General features: G+C 44.7%; 1 protein-coding gene across 3 annotated transcripts; it reads right to left on the bottom strand.

Annotated features, from left to right (window-relative positions):
- Positions 1-13,721: 13,721 nt before the first annotated feature.
- Positions 13,722-23,361, bottom strand: KLHL10 (kelch like family member 10). 3 transcript variants are annotated; one of them, XM_069960498.1, is made up of 5 exons: positions 23,287-23,361; positions 20,471-20,960; positions 18,594-19,211; positions 14,337-14,486; positions 13,722-14,128 (listed from the first exon to the last, which is right to left on the bottom strand). In XM_069960498.1, exons 2-5 carry the CDS (start codon positions 20,885-20,887, stop codon positions 13,769-13,771), a joined length of 1,545 nt encoding a protein of 514 aa, XP_069816599.1. In that variant the 5' UTR covers positions 20,888-20,960; positions 23,287-23,361; the 3' UTR covers positions 13,722-13,768. The 3 variants fall into 3 exon arrangements, with proteins under 3 accessions (XP_069816599.1, XP_069816597.1, XP_069816598.1); XM_069960496.1 differs by lacking the exon at positions 23,287-23,361 and adding an exon at positions 22,407-22,624; XM_069960497.1 differs by lacking the exon at positions 23,287-23,361 and adding an exon at positions 22,122-22,214.
- Positions 23,362-24,222: the final 861 nt, after the last annotated feature.

The raw sequence follows: 24,222 nt of genomic DNA, 5'->3' as shown, positions 1-24,222 counted from the left end.
ATCAATATTAATTAATATAAACATAAAACTAACAAACTCTTTGACAGCCACGTTATTCAGTGATATGGTTCAGATTTATCAAACTGAGTAAAATAGAAACTGGTGTAAACTGCCCCCAGCAACCAATCACAGCTCAGCTTTCATTTTAACATAGCTGAAGGCTAAGTTGTGATTGGTCGCTCTGGGCAGTTTACACCAGTTTCCATTTTACACAGTTTGATAAATCTGGGCCATTTCTATATACTTTCAATGTACATGATGTGGTGTCCTACCACGGGTGTTACAGATGTATACACCCTTCGCAAAAGTCTGTACTTATTTTACTATTGTGGTGATGAAAGTAGTACTAAAGTTTCGCCACTAGATGTCACTGTATTGTATATGTGTATTTGGGAACAGCACAGCTGAAGGATTGTAAAGGGTTATTGTTTTTCTATGTGTCACCAAAATATGTAGACCAGTAGGATTCTTGTTTTCTTCTCTCCTATCACCTCTCCTCTTATTTCTTCTCCTGCACTCTTCGCCCACTCACAGCGCACGTTAGTTATGCTAGGGAGGTAGGTCACATGGGTGGAGGAGATTCAAAAGGTCTTCTGTATTAGGCATTGTGGAAGAAGGAGGCAAGCTTGATAGCTCTCCACAGTGGTCCTAGCTGGGCCCGGGCCCTTTGCCAGGTCCCCGTACCCTCAAAGAAGAGTCTTAGCTAGAACCCTGTATGGGAAGGACGCAAGACAGTATGTCTCTCACAACTTTCTCACTAGTAACGCTACACAGCACTATGCATTGTTAAGCCCTTCTTAGGAGAGAACAAGCCAGAGACAACCTCAACCCACGCCGAGGACAAGGAGTGTCACAGAGCAGGACAGTATCCACGAAAGCCAAAGAGCTAGGAACTGATCTAGATAGAGCAAAGTTGCGTCAAAAGCCTAGTAACTTTATCTCGCAGTGCGGTTGTCAGCAGGAAATCCTCAGCATTCCTCTCATCCTAGGTAACAGGGTCTGGGGCCTGTGTCACCCTCTAGGAAGGTTCAGCTGAATCTAGTGGGCATAAGGTTGTCTGAAGGCTAACTCAAGGTCAATACACGGGCACAGGTCGTCTTCTTCTTCTATATATTCTATCTCATCCTCCAACATCCCGGCAGAGTACAGTACTACATGGGGTGAGACTCACAGCATCCTTCTCTCTGCTACTCTGTTTCTTTGTATCACTCAGCACAACTAAACCAACACGACTCTATCCTACACTGCACTTCTACTACAGACGTGGCGATTGTATTGTCAAGTATTTATTTGGAGTTATTGTCAAGTGTCTTCTCAAGTGCCTTATCAAGAGAAACCTCATACTGTCGAGAAGCTTCTGTATGGACCTGCTGCACATTTGCATCCAGTAAACTGAGCCATTTCAAGGTGAAATCTGTGATTTCTCGCAATCCACCGACACAGCATATACACCGCAACCTTGGGACACTTCCCTTTCTGTGGGTGGCGGGTCCACTAGTCCGGGAGGGTCATAACACCACTCTGGCCATCCGTGAACTCATCATTCCAAGGGACCCTGTAGCATCCTGGCAGGACACTGATCACAGGGCAAAAGGGTACAACTGGCATTATAAAATAAAAGCAGGCGTGCCATCACACCTGTTTGCCCACGTCACGACACAACACCCTAAGGTCCGGTTGTATCTTGGCCATCCACTACAGAAGTGGCGTCACACCTCACCACCTAGCAAGTGACCAGCCGCTCCGCCGACACAACACCTCCGGGGGTACACCACGATAACACAGTTTTTTAGTTCATAAGCATTTTTTTTTTTGAGTGACAGATTCGCTTTAAAACCATTCCCAGAATGATGGACAGCGGTAATAGCTTCCCAGAGGCCTCATTCACACGTTCAGTCATTTTTTTGACCCGCAATTTGTTCCGCTATTTTTGCTTCACGATGCTTTTTCCATATGTATCATTATCCGTAATTGCTTCCGTATCTGTACCCGTACTAAAATGTACACTGCTAGTTAAATAAAGTTTAACTAGTTTAAAAGAACAAAAAGAATGTCCAACCCCTAAAAAAGTCACATGATCGCTTGGCAGCCATTTTACTTTGCCATTTATGGTTGTCTTTGCTGTGAGACTTTTGCTGTATTGATTACCCCCTTTGCTTCTTTGCCTATATTGACACTGTGCTTGTCATTCCATAAACTGCTCACTAGGTGGCACTAGAACTCCACCTCTCAAAGCTTTTGACTACATAGACATTGACTTCTGCTTACTGATTAGAGTTTTCTTTGCCTGTTTATCACTGGGAAGTAATGTGGGAATGACACCGAACCTTCATCACTTAACAGGGGTGTCCATGTTATCAATTGTTAACAGCTTTCCTGAAGTTGGCGTGTTGCTTTATATATAAATCGTGTTGCTATACACCATGTACCATTGAGATAACCTTGGCTCTTCCCCGTGCTGTGTCTCACCTGTTACTGCCTCATGGGTCATAAAACACAGAAGGGAGCAGAGACCATCTGCCAAGCAGAGGAATTCTCCAAGATTGATAACCTTCCTCCGCTCTCAGATACAACAGAGACTTCATCTCTTGTTGCCGTTACAACATCTCCCAAGTCAGTCTCTTTGGTGCCTAGTGCTCGCCTTTCCCAACTAATGGCAACTGATGACCAACAAGAAGAACATTGGAAATCAAACACATAAGCCACATGGAGGTAAAAGAGAAAAGAATTACTGAAGCTGTGTCCACTTGCCTTGACAAACTTCATTCAGGTAGTGATACAGTCTAAGGTTAGGTTCACACTCTGTATCTGTGCGGCTGTATTGCGGGCGATAAATCATCGGCCGGATTTTTCCGGTTCATGCGTACGCTGGAAAGTATACGATATACGGCTGAACAGTGCACACTATGTATGGATCTACGGCCCTATCGTAAACGGACCCGTAAAAAATGAACAAGACCATTGTTTGCGGCTGGAAATGCGGCCGTGGATTGACAGGCGGTCCGTACGGAGTACTTCAAAAATAGCCGGCAATGATGCCGAATGCCGATGCCTCTAATAGTTAATATATTAAATTAATAAAACACATTTTCTTTGTAATAAAGTCCCTTTCGTTGTTCAATAATTTATCATTGTGCAATTAAATATACTGTTAAAATAAATATATATATAAATAAATGTATATTTATATATATATTTATTTTTTGACAGTATATTTCATTGCACAATGATGGATTCGTTTAAATTAAATTATTGAACAACGAAACTGATTTTATTTCAACGAAAATGTGTTTTATTAATTAAATATTAATTAGTACAGGAAGCTCCATTAAGCCGTTAATTCATATTGCCGGCAATAGAGCTTTCTGTACTAATCATCACTTTACTTTAATTAAAACATCAAATGTTTCTTCTAATTATGTTATGACAATAGCATTATTAGAAGAAACATTTAGAATTATATGTGCGCTCAGCTGATTGGCTGATCGGCTCAGCGCACATATAATGAGCCGGTCCGCAGCACAGTGACTTCATTGTGCTGCGGACCAGCGAAGAGGACACATCGGGGTGAGTATAGAGCTCTCCCCACCTCCTCCCCAGCACTGCACCCCTCCCAGCAAGGAAGGGGGGTCACTTGACCCCTTCCTTTCTGGGATGGGTGCAGCCTGACATCAGTCTGGCCCCCAAGGGGTTAAGGGGGATGCAATACATCCTCCCTTAACCCCTTGGGGGCCAGACTGTAAGCAGCAATCTGTAAAGATGCTGCATACTGTAAGGAGCACAACACCGCTCACAATGATGGGTGTTGTGTTCCTGTTTGTGTGTTTTTTGTGTTTCTCCCTTTTTGTTTTTCAGATATCGGTATCCTGTGGATTACGTCGGATTACGTGGACTACGTCGATGACCAGCGGTTGTTTTTTTTTTTTTTTTAATAAAATGGTCAATGAGGGGTGTGGGGGTGTTTTTATTTGAATAAAAAAAATTTTTTAACTTGTGTCTTGTCTTTATTTCTTTACTTTATAGACTTAGTAGTGGAAGCTGTCTAATAGACGGAATCCATTACCAAGTCGGGGCCTAGTGTTAGCCGGTATAAAATGGCTAACACTAACCCCCTATTATTACCCCAGTACCCAATGCCACCAGGGGTACTGGGAAGAGACGGGTGCCAGTGGTCAGATTTAGGCTGGGGAGGGCCTAAAACAATGGCTCTTCCCACCCTGGTCTTACCAGGCTGCTGTTGTTTGGTTTTTAACCCTTTAAGGACAGAGCAAATTTCGATTTTTGCGTTTTCGGTTTTTCCTCCTTGTGCATAAAAGGCCATAGCACTTGCATTTTTCCACCTAGAGACCCACATGAGCCCTTATTTTTTGCGTCACTAATTGTACTTTGCAATGACAGGCTGAATTTTTCCATAAAGTACACTGCGAAACCAGAAAAAAAATTAAAGTGTGGTGAAATTGAAAAAAAAAACGCATTTTGTTTATTTGGGGGAAATGTGTTTTTACGCCATTCGCCCTGGGGTAAAACTGACTTGTTATATATGTTCCTCAAGTCGTTACGATTAAAACGATATGTAACATGTATAACTTATATTGTATCGGATGGCCTGTAAAAAATTTAAACCATTGTCAACAAATATACAACACTTAAAATCGCTCCATTCCCAGGCTTATAGCGCTTTTATCCTTTGGTCTATGGGGCTGTGCGAGGTGTCATTTTTTGCGCCATGATGTGATCTTTCTATCGGTACCTTGATTGCGCATATACGACTTTTTGATCACTTTTTATTACAATTTTTCTGGATTTGATGCGACCAAAAATGCGCAATTTTGCACTTTGGGATTTTTTTGCGCTGACGCCATTTACCGTGCGAGATCAGGAATGTGATTAATTAATAGTTCGGGCGATTACGCACACGGCGATAGCAAACATGTTTGTTTATGTATTTATTTATTTACTTTTATTTATAACCTGGGAAAAGGGGGGTGATTCAGACTTTTATTAGGGGAGGGGGATTTTTACTATTAACAACACTTTTTTTTTTACTTTTACACTTATACTAGAAGCCCCCCTGGGGGACTTCTAGTATAAGTGCTTTGATCTCTCATAGAGATCTCTGCAGCATAGATATGCTGCAGAGATCCATGAGATAGGCACTCGTTTACTTCCGGCTGCTGCAGCCGGAAGTAAACGAGTGCCGAGCCGGGGACGGCGCCATCTTGGAGCGGTCCCCGGCCGGCTTCATTTGCGGAGATCGCTCCTCCGGGACAACATCCCGGAGGAGCGATCTCCCCACTAGACACCAGGGATGACGCTGCGTCCGGTAATCGGATGCAGCTGTCAACTTTGACAGCTGCATCCGATTACTGTATTAGCGGGCACGGCGATCGGACCGTGCCCGCTAATACCTACGGTCCCGGGCTACACGCGGCACCCGGGACCGGCGCGGTTCAGAGCGGGGCCGCCGCGCGGCCCCGCTCTGAACTCCCTTACCGGCATCAGGGCGTAAATTTACGCCCGATGTCGTTAAGGGGTTAACCCGGCTGGTTATAAAAATAATGGGGACCCTATGCGTTTTTTTTTATTATTTATTTATTTTTGATCAGAAATGGAACAAGACAGGGATGCCCCCTATCCCCCACTCTATTTGTTTTAACTATGGAAATCCTGCTACAAAAAATTAAGCAAACACCTCTCATTAAGGGAATCAGAATTGGCTCCTCCGTCCACACCACAGCTGTCTTTGCAGACGATTTATTACTATTCGTTACAAACCCCAAACAATCTCTCCCCATAATACTCAGAATATTTAAAGACTATGGTACCATATCCAATTTTAAAATTAATTATACCAAATCCGAAGCTTTAAACATCTCAGTACCTCACGCTCAAATCACGGAACTACAAAAATTTGCCCCTTTTTCCTGGCCAAGTACGGCAATTAAATATTTAGGCATACTCGTCCCAAACGACCTGAGTAAACTTTATGATTTGAATTATAAACCTCAGCTAACCAAGATTTCCAAACAACTTGAGTCTTTAAAAATCCCCTTTGTGTCATGGCTAGGAAGAAAAAACTTGATTAAAACATACATCCTCCCGCAAGTGTTATACCTCTTACAGACTGTCCCAATTTAACTCCCGACAGCTTTCTTCACTAAATGGAGATCCATTTGTAATAGATTTATTTGGCAAAACTCAAGACCCCGAATTGCATTTACACACATGAGACAGCAAAAATCACTAGGTGGCTGTGGCCTCCCCGACTTAAGGACATATTATCGAGCAATTCACTTGGCGAGATGGTTATCTCTGACCTCAACTAAGGCATCCCCTCTATTTGTACAGTTAGAAAAACACATATTAGGTAGAGATAACCTAATTTGCCTATAGACAAAATGTAAATACACAGATAAATGGGTCGGCCCCCTATTGAAAGGAACCCTTGATGTGTGGCAAAACTACTTTTATAAAACATTAGCAACAAAAGACCCACCACCACACATGCCATTAGGGTTATTACCTTCCTTCCTGTATGGACCTAAAACCTCTCTGACATCTCCCTGGTCGAATCTACTGCATCTGACTATATACCCACACATTAGAACAACCAAAAACATACCAGATCTGGAGGATTTATATGATAATACCTCGATGAGTAATGCCAGATCTTCCCATAATGAGATATTTCAAAGTGAATGTCAGAGATTCCTAAAAGAATTTCCTTCCTATAGAGAATCCTCATGGCTAGAAAACTACCTGAACATGGATAGACTTCCTAAAGGTTTAATTTCTAAATTATATAATGGCCTTTTAACTAAGGAGGCAGACTCCACTCCACCTTTCATTGGTGCTTGGGAAAAGGAGCTTAATACTTCATTTTCTCACACTACAATCTTTCAAATCTTCAGAAACTCCCATGGTTTCTCGAGATGTGTTAAGATACAAAAAAATTCTTATAAATTACTTACCAGATGGTATAGAACACCTTACCTTCTGAAAAAAGTTAATATACTAAAAACAAACACCTGCTGGAGATGCAATTCAGGTCCAGGTACGCTTTCTCATATATGGCTTAATTGCCCTAAACTAACAAATTTTTGGCAAACAATTACCCGACAAATATTGGTAATTTGTGGAAGCGATATACCCTTAGACCCATTACTAATACTCCTATGGGTCCCCAATGTAACGCCTGGAGTAGTGGATCCACTGGACCGGCACCAGCGATGGCACTAACCTCACCAGGGAGCGGAGTCTAAGGGGCCGCTGGTTTTCACCAGAGCCCGCCGCAAGGCGGGATGGACTTGCTGCGGCAGGCGACCCCCAGGTCGCTACCCCTGGCTTGGTTGCTGGTGACGGCAGGCGAGGCGTGGCAGGAGCAGTAGGCGTGTCCGCAGGTGACAGGCTGAACTCAGGAGCCACGGTGACACAGGGGAACAGGAACCAGGAACACAGACAAGGGACCAGGTAACGGATAGGAACCAGGAACAAGGACTAGGGACCAGGTAGCGGGAAGGAATCAGGAACAAGGACTTGGGACCAGGTGGCAGATAGGAAACAGGAACAACAGGGGCTGGGCCAAACGCTATGGGAAGCATGTAGAGGCTCCAACACAAGGGACAGGGCATGCTGGGATTTATAGGGGAGTGATTGGGTGCTACTACCAATTAGGAGCGCACTGCCCCTTTAAATCTGAGACAGCCGGCGCGCGCGCGCGCCCTAGGAGGCGGGGACGCGCGCGCCGGCCGGCACAGCGAGAGACAGGAGCGTGGAGAGGTGAGGCGCCCCCCGGGGCCGAAGTAATAGCAGCACCGGGTCCCTGACTATGGACACCGGCTGCTGCATGGGGCAGGAGGCGGTCGCGGCGGCGGCCCGGAACGCGAGACGCCGCTGCGGCCGTGACAGTACCCCCCCCCTTTGGCCTCCCCCTCTTTCTTGCCTGCAGATGGCACAGGAAGCCACAAAGTCTTTGACATCTTGGAACAGACTGGACCACCAGTAGTGGCGGGAGATCCGTTGGCCGGTCTTACGGACTCCAGAGTGCCCGGCCTCCAATGAGGAATGTCCCCACTTCAAAATACCTCTTCGAAGCGCAGGGTGAACATGGGTCTTTCCGGGGGGTACTTTCCGAAGAGTAGAGGTGACGACTGGTACTAGACGATCAGGAGATATAACGTGGCAAGGGGATGTGGGTTTGTGGAAGAGATCCTTCTGTAAGTTCTCCCGGGGGTAAGAGGACATAGAGTGCTTGGTGAGGTGCTGAGGTGACTTGAGACACTGGCTGGAACAGTCCTGACCCCAACTGAGAATCTCCCCGGTTCTCCAGTCCAGCTTAGGGGCATGTAATTGCAGCCAAGGGAGTCCCAGGAGAACGGTGGGGGAAGAATGGGGCAGGACGTAGAAGGATATCTTTTCCTGATGTAAAGGACCCACCTGGAGGACTAAAGGTGCGGTCTGGTAGTACACACGGTCGGTAAGAATTTCGCCCGTGACCGAGGAGATAGTTAGGGGCCTGGCTAGGCGGGTCACGGGTAGCTGCCATCTTTGGACCAATGTAGCCGCAATAAAACTGCCTGCTGACCCAGAATCGAGAAAGGCAGTAGTCTGGTGATTTTGTCCTGAGGGAGTCCGGATGGAAACTGGCATAGACAGACTTGGAAGGGTGGCATTCACACCTAGGGACACCTGTCCCACCGGACCTAGGTGCGAGCATTTTCCGGACGTTTGAGGACGTAGGGGACATCTCAGCCGAAAGTGATCTGAACCACCGCAATAGAGACAGAGATTCAACTCCAGACGACGGATTCTTTCATCAGGCATCAGGTGAGCCCATTCCACCTCCATAGGAATATCAGGAGAGGGCTGGGACATCGGAAAGTCAGGATTCTGGAAAACCGGCGCCAGCTGGGGATGGCGACGGGAACGGCTTAGTAGATGTTCATGCCGAACCTCCTCCTCCCTCTCCGAAAAACGAGTATCAACTCTGGCGGCCAGTAGGATGAGTTCGTTCAGGGAGGTAGGTAGGTCTCGGGCGGAAAGCACGTCTTTCACTTGACTGGATAGGCCCTTCTTGAAGGTGGCTATTAGAGCGGCTTCATTCCAGTCCAATTCAGCCGCCAGGGTACGGAACTGGATGGCGTAGTCACCAACAGAGGAGCTCCCTTGAGAGAGGTTGAGGAGAGCAGTCTCGGCTGAAGAAGCACGGGCAGGTTCCTCAAAGACAGAGCGAAACTCGAATAGGAAGGCCCAGAGATTGGCAGCAACAGGATCATCACGGTCCCACAGTGGCGTGGCCCAGGCCAGGGCTCTACCCTCCAATAGGCTGATGATGAAAGCCCCTTTAGAGCGCTCGGTGGAAAACTGACTACTTAAAAGTTCAATATGCATGGTGCACTGAGTCAGGAATCCTCTGCACAACTTGGAGTCACCAGAGTATTTGCTTGGGAGAGCAAGTCGGAGTGTAGAAACAGCGTCAGGAGGTGGTGTGCGCTGTAAGGCGGCAGTGAGTTGCTGGATCTGCTGCGACTGTTTCAGGATTTGTTGCGCCTGTTGAGCGACCACTCTGGCGACGTCACGGAGATCAGGCACCTCGCTGGGATCCATGGTTGGAGCCTACTGTAACGCCTGGAGTAGTGGATCCACTGGACCGGCACCAGCGATGGCACTAACCTCACCAGGGAGCGGAGTCTAAGGGGCCGCTGGTTTTCACCAGAGCCCGCCGCAAGGCGGGATGGACTTGCTGCGGCAGGCGACCCCCAGGTCGCTACCCCTGGCTTGGTTGCTGGTGACGGCAGGCGAGGCGTGGCAGGAGCAGTAGGCGTGTCCGCAGGTGACAGGCTGAACTCAGGAGCCACGGTGACACAGGGGAACAGGAACCAGGAACACAGACAAGGGACCAGGTAACGGATAGGAACCAGGAACAAGGACTAGGGACCAGGTAGCGGGAAGGAATCAGGAACAAGGACTTGGGACCAGGTGGCAGATAGGAAACAGGAACAACAGGGGCTGGGCCAAACGCTATGGGAAGCATGTAGAGGCTCCAACACAAGGGACAGGGCATGCTGGGATTTATAGGGGAGTGATTGGGTGCTACTACCAATTAGGAGCGCACTGCCCCTTTAAATCTGAGACAGCCGGCGCGCGCGCGCCTTAGGAGGCGGGGACGCGCGCGCCGGCCGGCACAGCGAGAGACAGGAGCGTGGAGAGGTGAGGCGCCCCCCGGGGCCGAAGTAATAGCAGCGCCGGGTCCCTGACTATGGACACCGGCTGCTGCATGGGGCAGGAGGCGGTCGCGGCGGCGGCCCGGAACGCGAGACGCCGCTGCGGCCGTGACACCCAATCAGAGGTTTACACCATCTAAAAACCACCTACCAACTCTATTACTGACAGCTGCAAAACTGCTAATCCCACTGCACTGGAGAGAGGATATTTCACCCACCCTAAACGAATGGATGGAAAAAGTTCAACTCATAGCAAGATTAGAAGAGTTATGCAGCTGGGAATCTGGCACACATGAGAAGTATCTAACTCTGTGGGAACTGTGGAACATATATTACAAAAAATATCTACAATCCTCCACCTCTACCTAGACAGTACTTAGAATGCTCGTATTGAGAGCCAACAAATATTCTTCTCTCTACTTTATGTCATACGGTTATTTCATTATAGTACAAAATGTAAGGACTATCGGTACACATTCATTCCACTTTTACTCAAATACCTTCTTATGTTAATTTTTTTTATTACACTCTTTCTGCTTTTCCCAACCGGTCGCTTTTATTTAGACCATTTAGAACGTTGGGAATGTATGTGGTCTCTGTAAATTTTCTTTAAGTACATGTATCATAACTTGTTATAGCAGAAAATGTCAAAAAATGAGGTCACTCTATGTATCAAACTGATTGTATTTCTGAGCAAGGAACTGCGTGTTCCCTAATGCTTATTGTTTATGCTTAACTGACCTTTTCAATAAAATAAGTTTGGAGAAAAAAAAAGAATTAACGGCTTACTGGAGCTTCCTGTACTAATTAATATTTAATTAATAAAACACATTTTCGTTGTAATAAAATCAGTTTCGTTGTTCAATAATTTAATTTAAACAAATTCATTATTGTGCAATTAAATATACTGTCAAAAAATAAATATATATATAAATATACATTTATTTATATATATATATATATATTTATTTTAACAGTATATTTAATTGCAAAATGATGGATTCGTTTAAATTTAATTATTTTATTACAACGAAAATGTGTTTTATTAATTCAATATATTAACCATGAGAGGCATCGGCATCGGCATACTGCAGAGGATTGCAAACCCCGGTAATAGCGATTCCTGTAAACTGTTTTCCTGCTTTCCCAGATGCATCCAGAGGTGTTTGCATCACTTTCTTAACATTTTATTTGTTATTTTTAGTTGAACCAGATTTCCAAGTAAATGACCGTATGTTTTCAGCCGCATGTCTATTTTTTCCCACGGCCGTAGTTTCAGCCGCACATTTCCAGCCGCATAAAAAATACAGCCACACACATATATAGTGTGAACATAGCCTAAGGCTATGTTCACACTACGTATATTTGAGGCTGTATATTTGAGGCTGTATAGCAACCAAGACAAGGAGTGGATTGAAAACACAGAAAGGCTCTGTTCACATAATGTTGTAATTGAGTGGATGGCCGTCATTTAATGGCAAATATGTGCTGTTATTTTAAAACAACGTCTGTTATATTGAAATAATGGAAGTTATTTACTGTTATATGTCGGCCAGCCACTCAATTTCAACATTATGTGAACAGATCCTTTCTGTGTTTTCAATCCACTCCTGGTTTTGGTTGCTATGAGGACCTGACATGAGGACCAAATACAGCCTCAAATATACATAGGGGGGCATTTATTAAGTCCGGCGTTTTTTACGCTGGACTTAAAAATGCCCTCGCAGTTCCGGCGCCACGGAGATTTATGTAGAGGCGGACTGCCTCTACATTAATCCCCTGCGCGCCGGTGCGCACCGCCGAAGACCTACGCCAGCTGAGGACTGGAGTAGGTTTTCGGCGTATATTTGGGCGGAACGGATGGTAAATCGCGCAGACTTCCGCCCACTACACGCCCCCTTTCCGCCCCCCTGGCGTACTCGGCGGAAAGTGCCGATTTGTGAATATTTTATTCGCAGATCGGCCATTTGCGTATAAAAAAATACGCAAATCGACACTTTCCGCTGAAAATCATCCGTTCGCAGGATGATACATGTGGCCCATAGTGTGAACCCAGCCTAAGGCTGCGTTCACACTACGTATATTTCAGTCAGTATATGTATATTTCAGTCAGTATTGCAACCAAAACCAGGAGTGGATTTAAAACACAGAAAGGCTCTGTTCACACAATGTTGAAATTGAGTGGATGGCCGTCATATAATGGCAAATATTTGCTGTTATTTTAAAACAACGGCTGTTGTATTGAAATAATGGCAGTTATTTACTGTTATATGGCGGCCATCCACTCAATTTCAACATTGTGTGAACAGAGCCTTTCTGTGTTTTTAATCCACTCCTGGTTTTGGTTGCAATACTGACTGAAATATACGTAGTGTGAACGCAGCCTAACACTCACCAGATCTCCCTCATTGTAACTTGCTGGAGGATTTAAAATAAAGAAACTGTAGGAAAAACCTGTGAAGCCAAAGGATCCTTGAATAAGTTGGCTTCCAACCTCTGAAAATTAATATACAGTTGTTGTTCTCTAGTCAAGGACGAGCCCTCTTAAAGGGGTTGTTCACCCCCACATTTTTTTTCTTTCAAATCAACTGATGGCAGAAAGTGCCAGAGATTTTTATTTATTTACTTCTATTAATAAATCTTAAGTTCTTCAGTACTTATCAGCTGCTGTATGTCCCGCAAGAAGTGGTGTATTATATACAGTCTGACACAGTGCTCTCTGCTGCCATCTCTGTCCATGTCAGGAACTGTCCAGAGCAGTAGCAATTCCTAATAGAAAACCTTTCCTGCTCTCCAGACTGGAAAGAATACACCACTTACTGCAGGACATTCAGCAGCTGATGTACTGGAAGACTTGAGATTTTTTAATAAAAGTAAATTATAAATCTATGGCACTTTCTGGTACCATTTTTTTTTTTTTTTTTTTGCTTAACTACCCCTTTAACGCAGTATATCAAAAGGAAAAAAAAAAACCTCTCTGAAGTACCCATTTAATCTCTTGATGATTTCTTACCTGCATCCACTATAGTCTGGAACTCACTAACTCAGTATGTCACTCTCACCCACCATCATAACCTTCAAAAACCACCTGAAAACCCATTTCTTTAGGAAAGCCTACAACCAAAAATAACTCAGCCTCCTTCACACTACCAGTGTCTACCCTCCCCTACTGTCGTATTACCCATATGGCCACTCATTCCATTAATATTTTCTCATAGACTTACATTGATGGAATGAGGGGCCGTCTAGGAAGTTGATCATGCTGCCATGCTCTCTTCCCGGCCATATCTTCTGATCTGAGCGGGTCACGGCAGTGAGACACGCTGTGATCAATAACTTTGGATATGATGGATGATATGTCAAAAGTTATTCATGGTGACAGTGCCCATTGAAGTTTTTGATAAAAAAAATGCATAGTGTTGCCTATTCACTATGGTCCAGAAACTTATCTTATTACCTGACCATTTAGACCAATTCAATCACATGGTAAGAAACCAATTACAGTTCAGTCTATAGTAATTTTATTATGAGATGGTGTGGTATCACTATGGTAGAGATCTTGTGGAGGAGGATCCCCTAACTTCATTCCTAGATTGGTGATCCCGACTGGCTATGTAGTCTGTGACGTTGGGAAGGCCGTGTACTACACAGCAGCTTAAGGCGCTACGGTGGATGCTCATACCGTAAATTTCATACCACTCATTAGTATTTTCATCATAACATTCGGCATCCATTGTGGTGGTGAATCCATTAAATCCTCCGATAACAAAAAGAAGCTGGTCCAAAACTTCAATCCCAAAATTGCTTCTTGGCGTGTACATGGCAGCTACTTCACTCCAGGTGTTGTCATCAGGGTTGTACGCCTCCGCATTATTGAGGCGATTAGTTCCATCAAATCCTCCAACCTGAAATATTACAATAAGGATCATTTAATCATTGACTAATACAATACATACATATAATAGAGTACATACATACATTTAATAATGTACATGTATATTCTACAACACATACAGTATATATTATAGATGCACATGCAGTCCTGGAACAAGTACTTTGATAATCTGTAAACAGTGTGTCTAATAACAAATATTCTATAGGAGTCCTCCATACCGCATATACTTTTCCTCCATAGGCCACAACTCCCACTCCGCTACGCCTGGCCATCATTGGGGCGATCATAGTCCATTGTTTGGTAGCAGGGTTGTACATCTCGGCACTGAATAAGCACTCATTCCCATTGAATCCTCCACAAATATATATCTATACAAAACATAATAATGAACATGAATTTTTTTTAAATACAGTATATATAGAAGATGAACTGAACTAGTCAATAGTTGTCTTACAGAACAAAGAATACGGAAGTCTATTTAACAAGCAGTCCAATATCAACTTGAGTGATAGTGAGTATATACCTTGAGGGTTCAGATTTGAGTGCATGGTCAATAATGTAGCAGACAAGACATACAAATGTTTTTGTTCTTAACATACTACTAAACTTAGGCTTGATCGGGCCCACTGGGGAACTAGGGAATCATTAAGGAACCCCCCAGAATCAGTGTCAGAATTCAGAGAACCTGGGCAAGTTCTGGGGGCCCACCCGGCCACCAGGGGAGGAGACACTGGTGAATTGTGACACCCCTGCCAGAGGGATTACCTACAGGGGGATACAGAAAGGTCTAACTACCAGTGGCGGACATATCACTTGTGCCGCCTGTTCAGCTACCCAGGCCAATAGAGGGGCCTGCCAGGATCAGACTGTAAAGTGTCAGCTCAGCATGGCACATGTCTGTAGTTGGCCCCCCAAGGGGGTACCAACACCTGGGAAGTGCAGGCCCTCTGCTCCTGGGGACCCCTCTTAGTCACTGGATGCTGTGCCCATCCAGGGCTGGCTTTTCTCTCTGCTCCTTCACGCTGCTGCTGAAGCCCCTCCCTCTCCTGTACTCCACTGTCCTGCATACCTTGTGTGAGGAGGAGAGGAGAGAAAGCGTGTGCTGACAGCCCCTCCCTCTCCTGTACTCCACTGTCCGGCATACCTTGTGTGAGGAGGAGAGAGCGTGTGGTGACAGGGGATGGAGGGATCCTGCAGGGTTATGGCTGTCAGGGACGGGACTGTGAAGAGGAGCAGCAGCAGCAGCTCTGACAGTGAGTGATTATTGTCAGTGTGTCCGTCAGGCTGCTGAAAGTTGTAAGATAGAGGGTGGACTGTGTAAAGGCCCTATTCCACGGAACGATTATCGTTTGTATTCGGCCGATATCAGCCGCTACGGACGATAATCGTCCCGTGGAATAGAGTGCAACGATCAGCCGACATCGTTCATGTCGGCTGATCGTTGCAGTCGCTTGTTTTTCAACATGTTGAAAAACAAGCGACTGATATAGCAGCGATCTGCTGCGGTCGCTCCATTGAATAGGAGCGTCGGCAGCAGACGCTGCTATATCCTATAGGCTGCCCGGACGATCAGCGATCCCCCGGGCAGCCCCCCTGCAGCTCCCCGCCGCCCCCTCCCGCACTCACCCGCTCGCTGCAGCCGCGTTGAATAGCGGCGGCAGCGAGCGGGGAACGAGGAGCAAACGAGCGCTGAGAGCGCTCGTTTGCTCCTCTAAACGAACGGTGTAATAGGCCCATAAGGGAAGCACAGAGCCCCCCCCCATGTTGATGTTTGATTATAAGTTTATGCCTTTTTTGGGGGCCAATAACTGTGCCCCCCTGCAGCGTGGTTGTTTTTCTTTCATCTCCCCCCAAAGCAGCCACATACAGTACATGTATCCCACCTATACCCGAACAGTAATTAAGGGCCCCTTTGTTCTATCCCCTATTAGTGCTGTTCTGGGGTCACTTCTACAAACTAAGCTATACATTCAGTGTACAATGCACCCAGGACCCTCCAAGTACAACAGCTGTAAACACTACAACTCCCAGCATTTACTGCAGCCCTCAGGATGTGCTGGGATTTGAAGTACAAATAAATAGACAAATCTTTCTCTGAGTGTTTCATAAGTGTAAGGCATGCTGAAAGTTGTAGTTATTGTTATTCAGGGAGTTGTGGTCACAGATACATCAGTACGGGATGGGACCAGGTCAGCATGTCGCTTCTGATGGGTTCTTTTTTTGGGTGCCCCCCATTATCAGTTCTATTGGTGGGCCACAGGTAACCCAGTCCCACACTGGGGCCTATGCAGACTGCAGTACAGTCCTTTAGTGGGCCCTGGCATCTGTGCTGTGCTGTAGGGCCCTCCCGAGAAACCAGAACACATGTACCGCAATACCCAGGTGAAAATATGTGTGCGCCTTTAAGGCAGAAAGGTGGAATAGGTTATGGGGGCCCAAACACATTTTCTGCACAGGGGCTCTCTGCAGTCTGTGTCCGCCCCTGCTAACAACCATACTATATAGAGACAGCTGGGCCTAACTACTATATGGGGGTACAGAAGGGCCTACTACTATATGGAGACAAAGGGGCCAAACTACTATATGGGTGCAAATAGAAGGCTAACTACTATATGGGGGTACAGAAGGGCCTACTACTATATGGAGACAGAGGGGACAAACTACTAAATGGGGGTACAGAAGGGCCTGCTACTATAGGGAGACAAGGGGGCCAAACTACTATATGGATGCAAATAGAAATCTAACTACTATATGGATGCACAGAGAAGGCCTAACTACCACTTGATTTACCCAGCACAAATGCTTGATCAACATTAATCAAAATTTCCTGGGAAATTAAAAGCAAAATTAATTCTAATCCAATCAATTTGTTCTTCTCCACTCATGAATGAATCTAAGAATTCTGTTATGAATTTTCTCTCCAGAATAGGAAATACTTTGATTCACTGCAAACCCTGAGCTAGGGAAATGGATCTACAGCTTTGATGTATTATGATACTTCCAGATGAGTATTATTCTATGTTGTTAGACAAAATGATCAGTATAACTGAGAAGCTTGACTGTGATAGAGTATCAGTAAAATGTATACAATTACTGCTAACGTATTTAGCTCACAGAACATTGCCTAAACCACATTCAATTTTATTCACTTCTCAGATCAGGGCGAGTTATGTACATCTTAGTCTTTTAAGAGGACCTGTCACCCCGGCCGCAAGGGCAGATCCCGCTCCCCCCCCCCCCCCCCCCCCGCTAGAGCCCCGCATACTTAATCCTTCCAGAAAGTCCCGTTCCTGGACCCGGTCCCAGGGTGGAGAAATCGCCGCCCGAAGCTGTGCGTGCGCTATATGCAAATCACTGGAGCAGTCATTTTCTATGGATGTCGGACTCATTTCTAGTGATTTGCATACAGCACACACACAGCTTCGGGCGGCGAGTTCTCCGCCCCGGTATCGGGTCCAGGAGCGGAAATTCCTGGAAGGATTAAGTATGCGGGGCTCTGCCCCAGAAGCAAGAATGACAGGTTCCCTTTAAATGTAAAGAGTAGCGTTCTCATTTGTTGGCATCAGACACTTATCTTTGATATCGCGAGACATTGAAAGAAGATGTGCATTAGAAATTTGTAGAAAATCCTTTTGACTGGGAGATCATAAAACATAAAAAAGAAGTCATACTCACCAACCCCAATCTCCTGCAGCTGCCATTCCAATGGCTTCTTGGGACATGTTGTACCTGCAAGAATTGCCTGCTGAGCTAGTGACTGGCTGAGACAGATCAACATTGGAGCCAGCGATTGGCTGAGCGGGAAATTCCTGCAGGGAAAAAATGCGCAAGAAACTAGGAGATAATGATGATGAAGGGGGACTGGGAACCTCTATAAGATTAGGGTAGGTAAGTATGACTTCTTTTTTGTTTAATGCCCCGCCAGCTATATATTAAGAAAAATGTTCTGCCTGTAATTGAAAGATTCTCTGCATCAACTATATAGGAAGATATCTGTCCGTCACAGGTAAGGGATAATGTGAGGGAGGAGCAACCAATGAATCTCATGAAATCATCAGATTCTAGCACAAAATACAGCAATAGGCTATGTTTATACTGTATAAGAGACCGGCCGTTCCGGAGCTGTCGGTCCCCGAAAAGATCATCTCAGCCGGTGCCAGATGATCTTTAGGGCCGCAGAGTTCTGATGCGGGCGCATCCATGCGCCGCCTGCATCAGAACTCCCCACTGCACACTATGGAGCGTGGGGCCGGAGCCGCTCACTCCATAGTGTGCACTGACAGAGCTTTCTGTGGCCGCTATTCAATGAATAGCGGCTGCAGAAACTGACATGTCAGTTTTTTACGGCGCCACTAGCCTGATGTTACATTCGCTTTAAGCGTTTGCATCCCTACAGTCAACGTTTCTAGAGCTATGAAAGAGCGTTCTTAGATCTGGCCCAATTGTCCCTTCAGTAAAGATCAGTAAATTCTTACCTTGTTGTTAAGTGTGGTGGCACCAGCATCACTCCTCTGTTCATTCATTGGGGGAATGAGACTCCATTGGTTGGTTTCTGGGTCATACCGTTCAGCAGTGTTCAGGCGAAAATAGCCATCGAAGCCCCCCATCGCATAGATATTTTCATTGTGGATGGTGACACTGACATAACACCTTTTTGAGTACATGGGTGCTACCTCCTGCCATATTTTCGTGACAGGGTTGAAACGTCTCACGTTGTTAAAATAATCCAAGCTGTCAAATCCACCAATGATGTAGACGTGGTCCTTTAAGTATACAGTCCCATGATAAGCTCTTGGATTCTCCATTTCATATGTAACGTTGACCCATCTGTCAGCACGAGCATCGTATGACTCAATGGCATTGGTTGGGCCACCTCCACTCCAGCCACCAAAAGCTAACAAAACTGAATAAGGAATACGAGGTCTTCTCATGTTATTGTCCATTTCAGAATCTGTGGAGTCATCCATGTTCAGGTCATATTGAGCTCTGGAAGCCTTCTGAAGGATAGGCTTACACGCTTTATTACCTTTAACATAGCTGTTGGCTTTGACGTTGTTGTAGAAGTAGTCATGATAAATAAAGGCAAAGCGAACCTAGTGAAAAACGGTAATGCAGTATACAGTTATAAAAAAACAACAACATCTACACTGTAGTAATATTCATAATATAACATCAACTATTATTCAGACAGAAACCCTTTAAAGGGTATCTATTAGTTAAACAAACTTCTGACCTGTCATTGTGACAAGTGATGAGTGAACCTGTTCGGAAATGTCCGTATGTTTGTACAAACGTGTTTTCCATTCAGGAACAATTTGTTCAATAATCGGAATGGTTAGAACGATCATTTTTGAAAATATTTGAACTTGCGAATGTACGCCACTGTGTAATTTACGCTTTGCATCTCATAATCTGTATGCATGTGCATAGACCAAAATTACGCTTTTACTGTGCGTTCGTTACTTGTTCGTGAATGTTCGGTGAAAACGAACCAATCACAATCTTTTTTTTAAGTTTGTGTTCTAGATCTGAACCGAACTTCGGGATGTTCGCTCATCACTAATAGTGACATGTCAGAGGTTTGTATCTGTGGGGGTCTGGGTAATAAGACCACACCGATCAGTAGAGCGAAGGGGCAGATGTGCTCAGCACCGTGCGCTGTGCCCCTTCGTCTCTGCTCTCATTGCTAATGTAGCGGTAGACGGAATTATAATTGGAGCCTATGAAACTTCCAGTAGATGTGGTTACCAGAAGTTCTATAGGCTCCATTATAATTCTGTCCACTGATACTTTACCATTGAGAGCGGAGATGAAGTGGCAAAGAGCGTAGGGCAAAGCTTTTTGTTCTAGCAATTGTTGGGGGTCTCAGCATCTGGACCTTTACCGATGCTACGTCTGACATGTTGCTATAACATGTTAGAAGTAGACGAAATTATAATGGCAGCCTAGTAGATGTGGCTATCAGAAGTTCTATAGGCTCCCTTAAATTTCCATCCACTGATACTTTACCATTGAGAGCGGAGATGAAGGGGCAGAGGGCGTAGGCCAAGCTTTTCTAACCCTTTGTTCTGGCAATCGTGGGGGTCTCAGCATCCGGACTATTACCGATACAACTTCTGACATGTCGCTTTAACATGTTAGAAGTAGACAGGATCATAATGGGAGCCTATGGAACTTCCAGTAGATCTGGCTACTGGAAGTTCTATAGGCTCCAATGTAATGTTGTCCACTGATACTTTACCATTGAGAGCGGAGATGAAGGGGCAGAGGGCATAGGACAAAGCTCTTCTGACCCTTTGTTCTAGTTCGTTAGAAGTTTGTTTAAATGATAGGTATGCTTTATAAGATTTACCTCTGGAAGAAGATCTGGAATATGATGTCTCCGATTTTCTGGTCTATGATTGATCCACTTTATAATGGCTTCAAATACAGTTTCCTCCCTTTTAACATTAAGTTCATCTTTTTCTATAAGACTTTTAAGATCTGTAGGTGAAAGGTTGAGAAATTCATCTGAGGTCTTCATGGTATCTTCAAAGTTATGCAGGATATACATGTACGCCTTCTGATGAAGCTCATGGCAATGATAATACTCGGTGAACTTGTAGATGCCAATGCTGTTTTCTGGGCACAGTTGGTTCATCATGAATTCGGAGCATACTTGTATAAGGTCTATAATGTTGAAGTAATCTGCCGCAATGAAGAGGTTCTCCACGTTGTCCTGGTTGATTTTTACGGAGTGGGTGTAGGCATACTCTAGTATCATCTCCATTATGTCTGAACACACATCCGGGATGTCGTACACTTTCTGCTCAGGTTTGTTCCAGCTACTTGTGAATAATACGCTGCAAATACAAATAGGTTAGGAGTAAGAGCATAGCTAACCAGCGACAGTGCCATTGTAAGACAGAGTTAGTTGGAGGAAACTGGATTTTCCAGGAAAACTTTCCAGGATATCCTTAAAGTGTTGCTGTCATTTAAAGTAATCTTTGACAAGTCATTGTAAATATCAAAAGTAGAGATGAGCAAACTTGCTGAACGATCAGTATTTGAATTCCGCTGCCTGGAGAAGGTGGATGCAGCCTGAGGACTGCCTGGAAAACATGGATACAGCGAAAGGCCGTAGACTGCATCCATGTTTTCTAGGCAGTCCTTGGGCTGCATCCACCTTCTCCAGGCAGCGGGATTCAGATGCTGATTGTTTGGGTTTGTGTGAACTCAAACTTTTGGCAAGTTCACTTATTTTTAATCAAAAGTTACTGATCACACCAGGTCTCCTGAGACCCCCTGTGATCCAGAGATAAAGCCAGGGGAACTGTGCATCAGCGCGCGTCTCTCCCCGACTCTTCTGCTTACAGTCAGATGTTTGGCGAGCCAGGGACTGGAGGGCACTACGACTGACTACCCCTGGCTGTACCTTGAGATCGCAGCTTTTCTCAGGATCAATGGGGGAGATTTATCAAACTGGTGTAAAGTGAACCTGGCCCAGTTTCCCCTAGCAACCAATCAGATTCCACTTTTCATTTTCCGAAGAGTCTGTAAGGAATGAAAGGTGGAATCTGATTGGTTGCCGGGGGCAACTGAGCCAGTCTCACTTTACACCAGTTTGATAAATCTCCCCCATATGTTTTGATAAGTCTGTCAAAAATGACTACAAATGACAGTAACTCGTTCACACTGGATATCAATATGTGATTGAGGGGTCTTTGAGGACTCTTTTTTTTTTATCAATCAAAGATCAGCAGTGATTAGGAGCCATAAGGTTTTCTAGAACTATAAAACCCTGTATGTATATGTAGCTGGGCCTGGTAGTGCAGCCACTTTGACTTAATGGGATGAGCTGCAGTGCCAGACTGCATGTATGGATCAGACCATGTGCCTGTATGAGCAATAAAATAACCCATTGTTCTCTACATTACAGGGCTATTCTCATCCCAACCAGCATAGTTATACTTGTAGGGCTTGTCATGTCAAATATGTTTATAAAATAAATTTATTTAGCAAACATGTCTCCTTCTCTTGATGTACTGCTCTGTCCCTCCGATTGTTGACAGCCCGTTGTCAAGGTTACCAACCGCCACTCTGCTCTAGAAACAGCTTGTGTATATATTGCTATAATGTTGATATACAGAGCTATAGTGTAAGCTTCATTATAGTGGAGCTTAATTGCAAACCCCCATCTGACCTGGAGCCAAGAGGGGTGCTGTCTCTGGAAGAAACTGGCCATGTTTTTCTAATGCTAGATAACCCCATTAAGGTTACATCTCTCTGTAAATATGATAAACACTAACCTAAAGTAGGAACTGCAGCCGCACAGGATGATCTTGTGAGCGTTATAGTAGACCTCGCTGACCTTGAGTACCACGTCGCATAACTTCCCCTCCATTCTCAGCTCTTTATAGATACAACAAGTTAGGGGGCTCAGGGTGGTTTCTAAGTGGCCGTTATCCATGGTGCGTGTACTACATAGTGATCTGTTCTGTCACTGCATCATTGCTGCAAGTCAACTCTCGTGTCATTATGACATCATAGGCTGCCATGTGTGATGGAATTCTGGAGACGGGGATCACATAGGGATCTTATTGTGCCATCGAAAAGCTAAAATCATCTCTTTTTCTTTATTTGCTGCATATTACAAAGGATCTAATGATTCTCTAGTTACCTCTAGTTTTTGTATAAAACATGCATGATAGATTAGTGGGTTCTGCTGACTTTAGTATAAGGTGCATGGTAAGATTTATCACAATGACTCAGGCTGTTTGATATTTAAAGTGATATTGTCACCCCCTTACTCTATGTGCGTCTCTCCGCACCATCCACAAGCTTGGATGCCGCATATTTAATATATACCTGTATAACACATGTCTGTGTCTTCTCTCTGCTCTAAAATCACTTCATTTCTTCAGTGACCAGTGTCACCTGGGCGGGGCTTCATGGCGGATGACCCCTTCCCCCAGCAATCAGATAGGGCCCAACTGCCATGAAGCCTCCCCTAGGTGACACTGGTCACTGATAACATGAAGCTAGAGTAAGGGTCCTATTACACGGACCGATCATAAAGTGTAAATGAGCGCTGATCTGCTAGATCTGGGCTCATTTGCTGAGCAATTACACTGGTTGACTATTGGGCTGCCCTTGCTTTTTGTGTAGAATAATAAAGTATTTACTTACCTTATCACGTTCTCGGGTGTCCTTGGGCCTTCCCCCAGTGTTCTCAGGCCTTCCCTGGTCTTTGCAGCTGTGTCCTCTGTTCCCTTCTGGTTCAGTCTCTGCACCGACAGGCTGCTCAGCCAATCACTGGCCGAGACAGGATAGCGTTATTGGCTGAGCGGCCTATCAGTGCAGAGACCGGACCAGAAGGGAACAGAAGACAGGATTGCAGAGGCCTGAGGCAAGGGATTTTATACTACAATCATTAGCCATCAGCCGCCATCGCTTGTTACATCAGCTGATCTTTCTATTACACTGAGCGATAATCCGCCAAATTGGCCTGATTTAACCAGTTATCGCTCTGTGTAGTAGGGCCCTAAGGAGGTGACAGTATCACTTTAAAGCAGACTTAGACCAAGTTTACGCTGTCTAGTTTAGGTTTATACTATTAGTTTTTTACTTTATGTATATTACGATATAACAGATGTCCTATGAACACTCTGTTCCACAATTCTAGGGCATTTAGACCCAAAATTCTGGAGCCAACATATTTACAAATATATAAACATACAATACGCAAAATGTAAATGGTATATCCATAGATTATGTGCATCATAGTATATATTCCAAAACTTTTATAATAGTAGTTATTATAATGTACCCAATAATGCTGGAAACTGGATCCCAGGAGTACAAAACACCAGTGATATCCGTCTATCGATCTATAATTCTGTTTTATTAGTTTTGCTGACTATCTATTACTGTTATAGCCTAACATATGCTTATAGATTAAAGAAAAACATTTTTAATATGCTACCTATATTAGAGGTATTGAGTAATGTATTGTGGGGATGAGCGTGTAATTGGTTTACTGGATTTATAGGATTTCATGTCAGAATACATTACAGCAGAAATCCTATATGAAGAATAGTAGAATGAGTTTAGTCAGGTTGACTG

Source organism: Dendropsophus ebraccatus, chromosome 2, assembly GCF_027789765.1.
Source record: "Dendropsophus ebraccatus isolate aDenEbr1 chromosome 2, aDenEbr1.pat, whole genome shotgun sequence".
NCBI lineage: Eukaryota > Metazoa > Chordata > Amphibia > Anura > Hylidae > Dendropsophus > Dendropsophus ebraccatus.
The sequence above is the reverse complement of the archived record's forward strand: the minus strand, read 5'-3'. Positions and strand labels throughout refer to the sequence as shown.

Coding starts and splice junctions, on each gene's coding strand:
- KLHL10 (XM_069960496.1), bottom strand. CDS start 22,567: ATGGATAACGGCCACTTAGAAACCACCCTGAGCCCCCTAACTTGTTGT. Junction 20,961..22,406: donor GGCTGCAGTTCCTACTTTAG/GTTAGTGTTTAT, acceptor TTGTATTTGCAG/CGTATTATTCACAAGTAGCT. Junction 14,487..18,593: donor CCACCACACTTAACAACAAG/GTAAGAATTTAC, acceptor TGTTTTGTATAG/ATATATATTTGTGGAGGATT.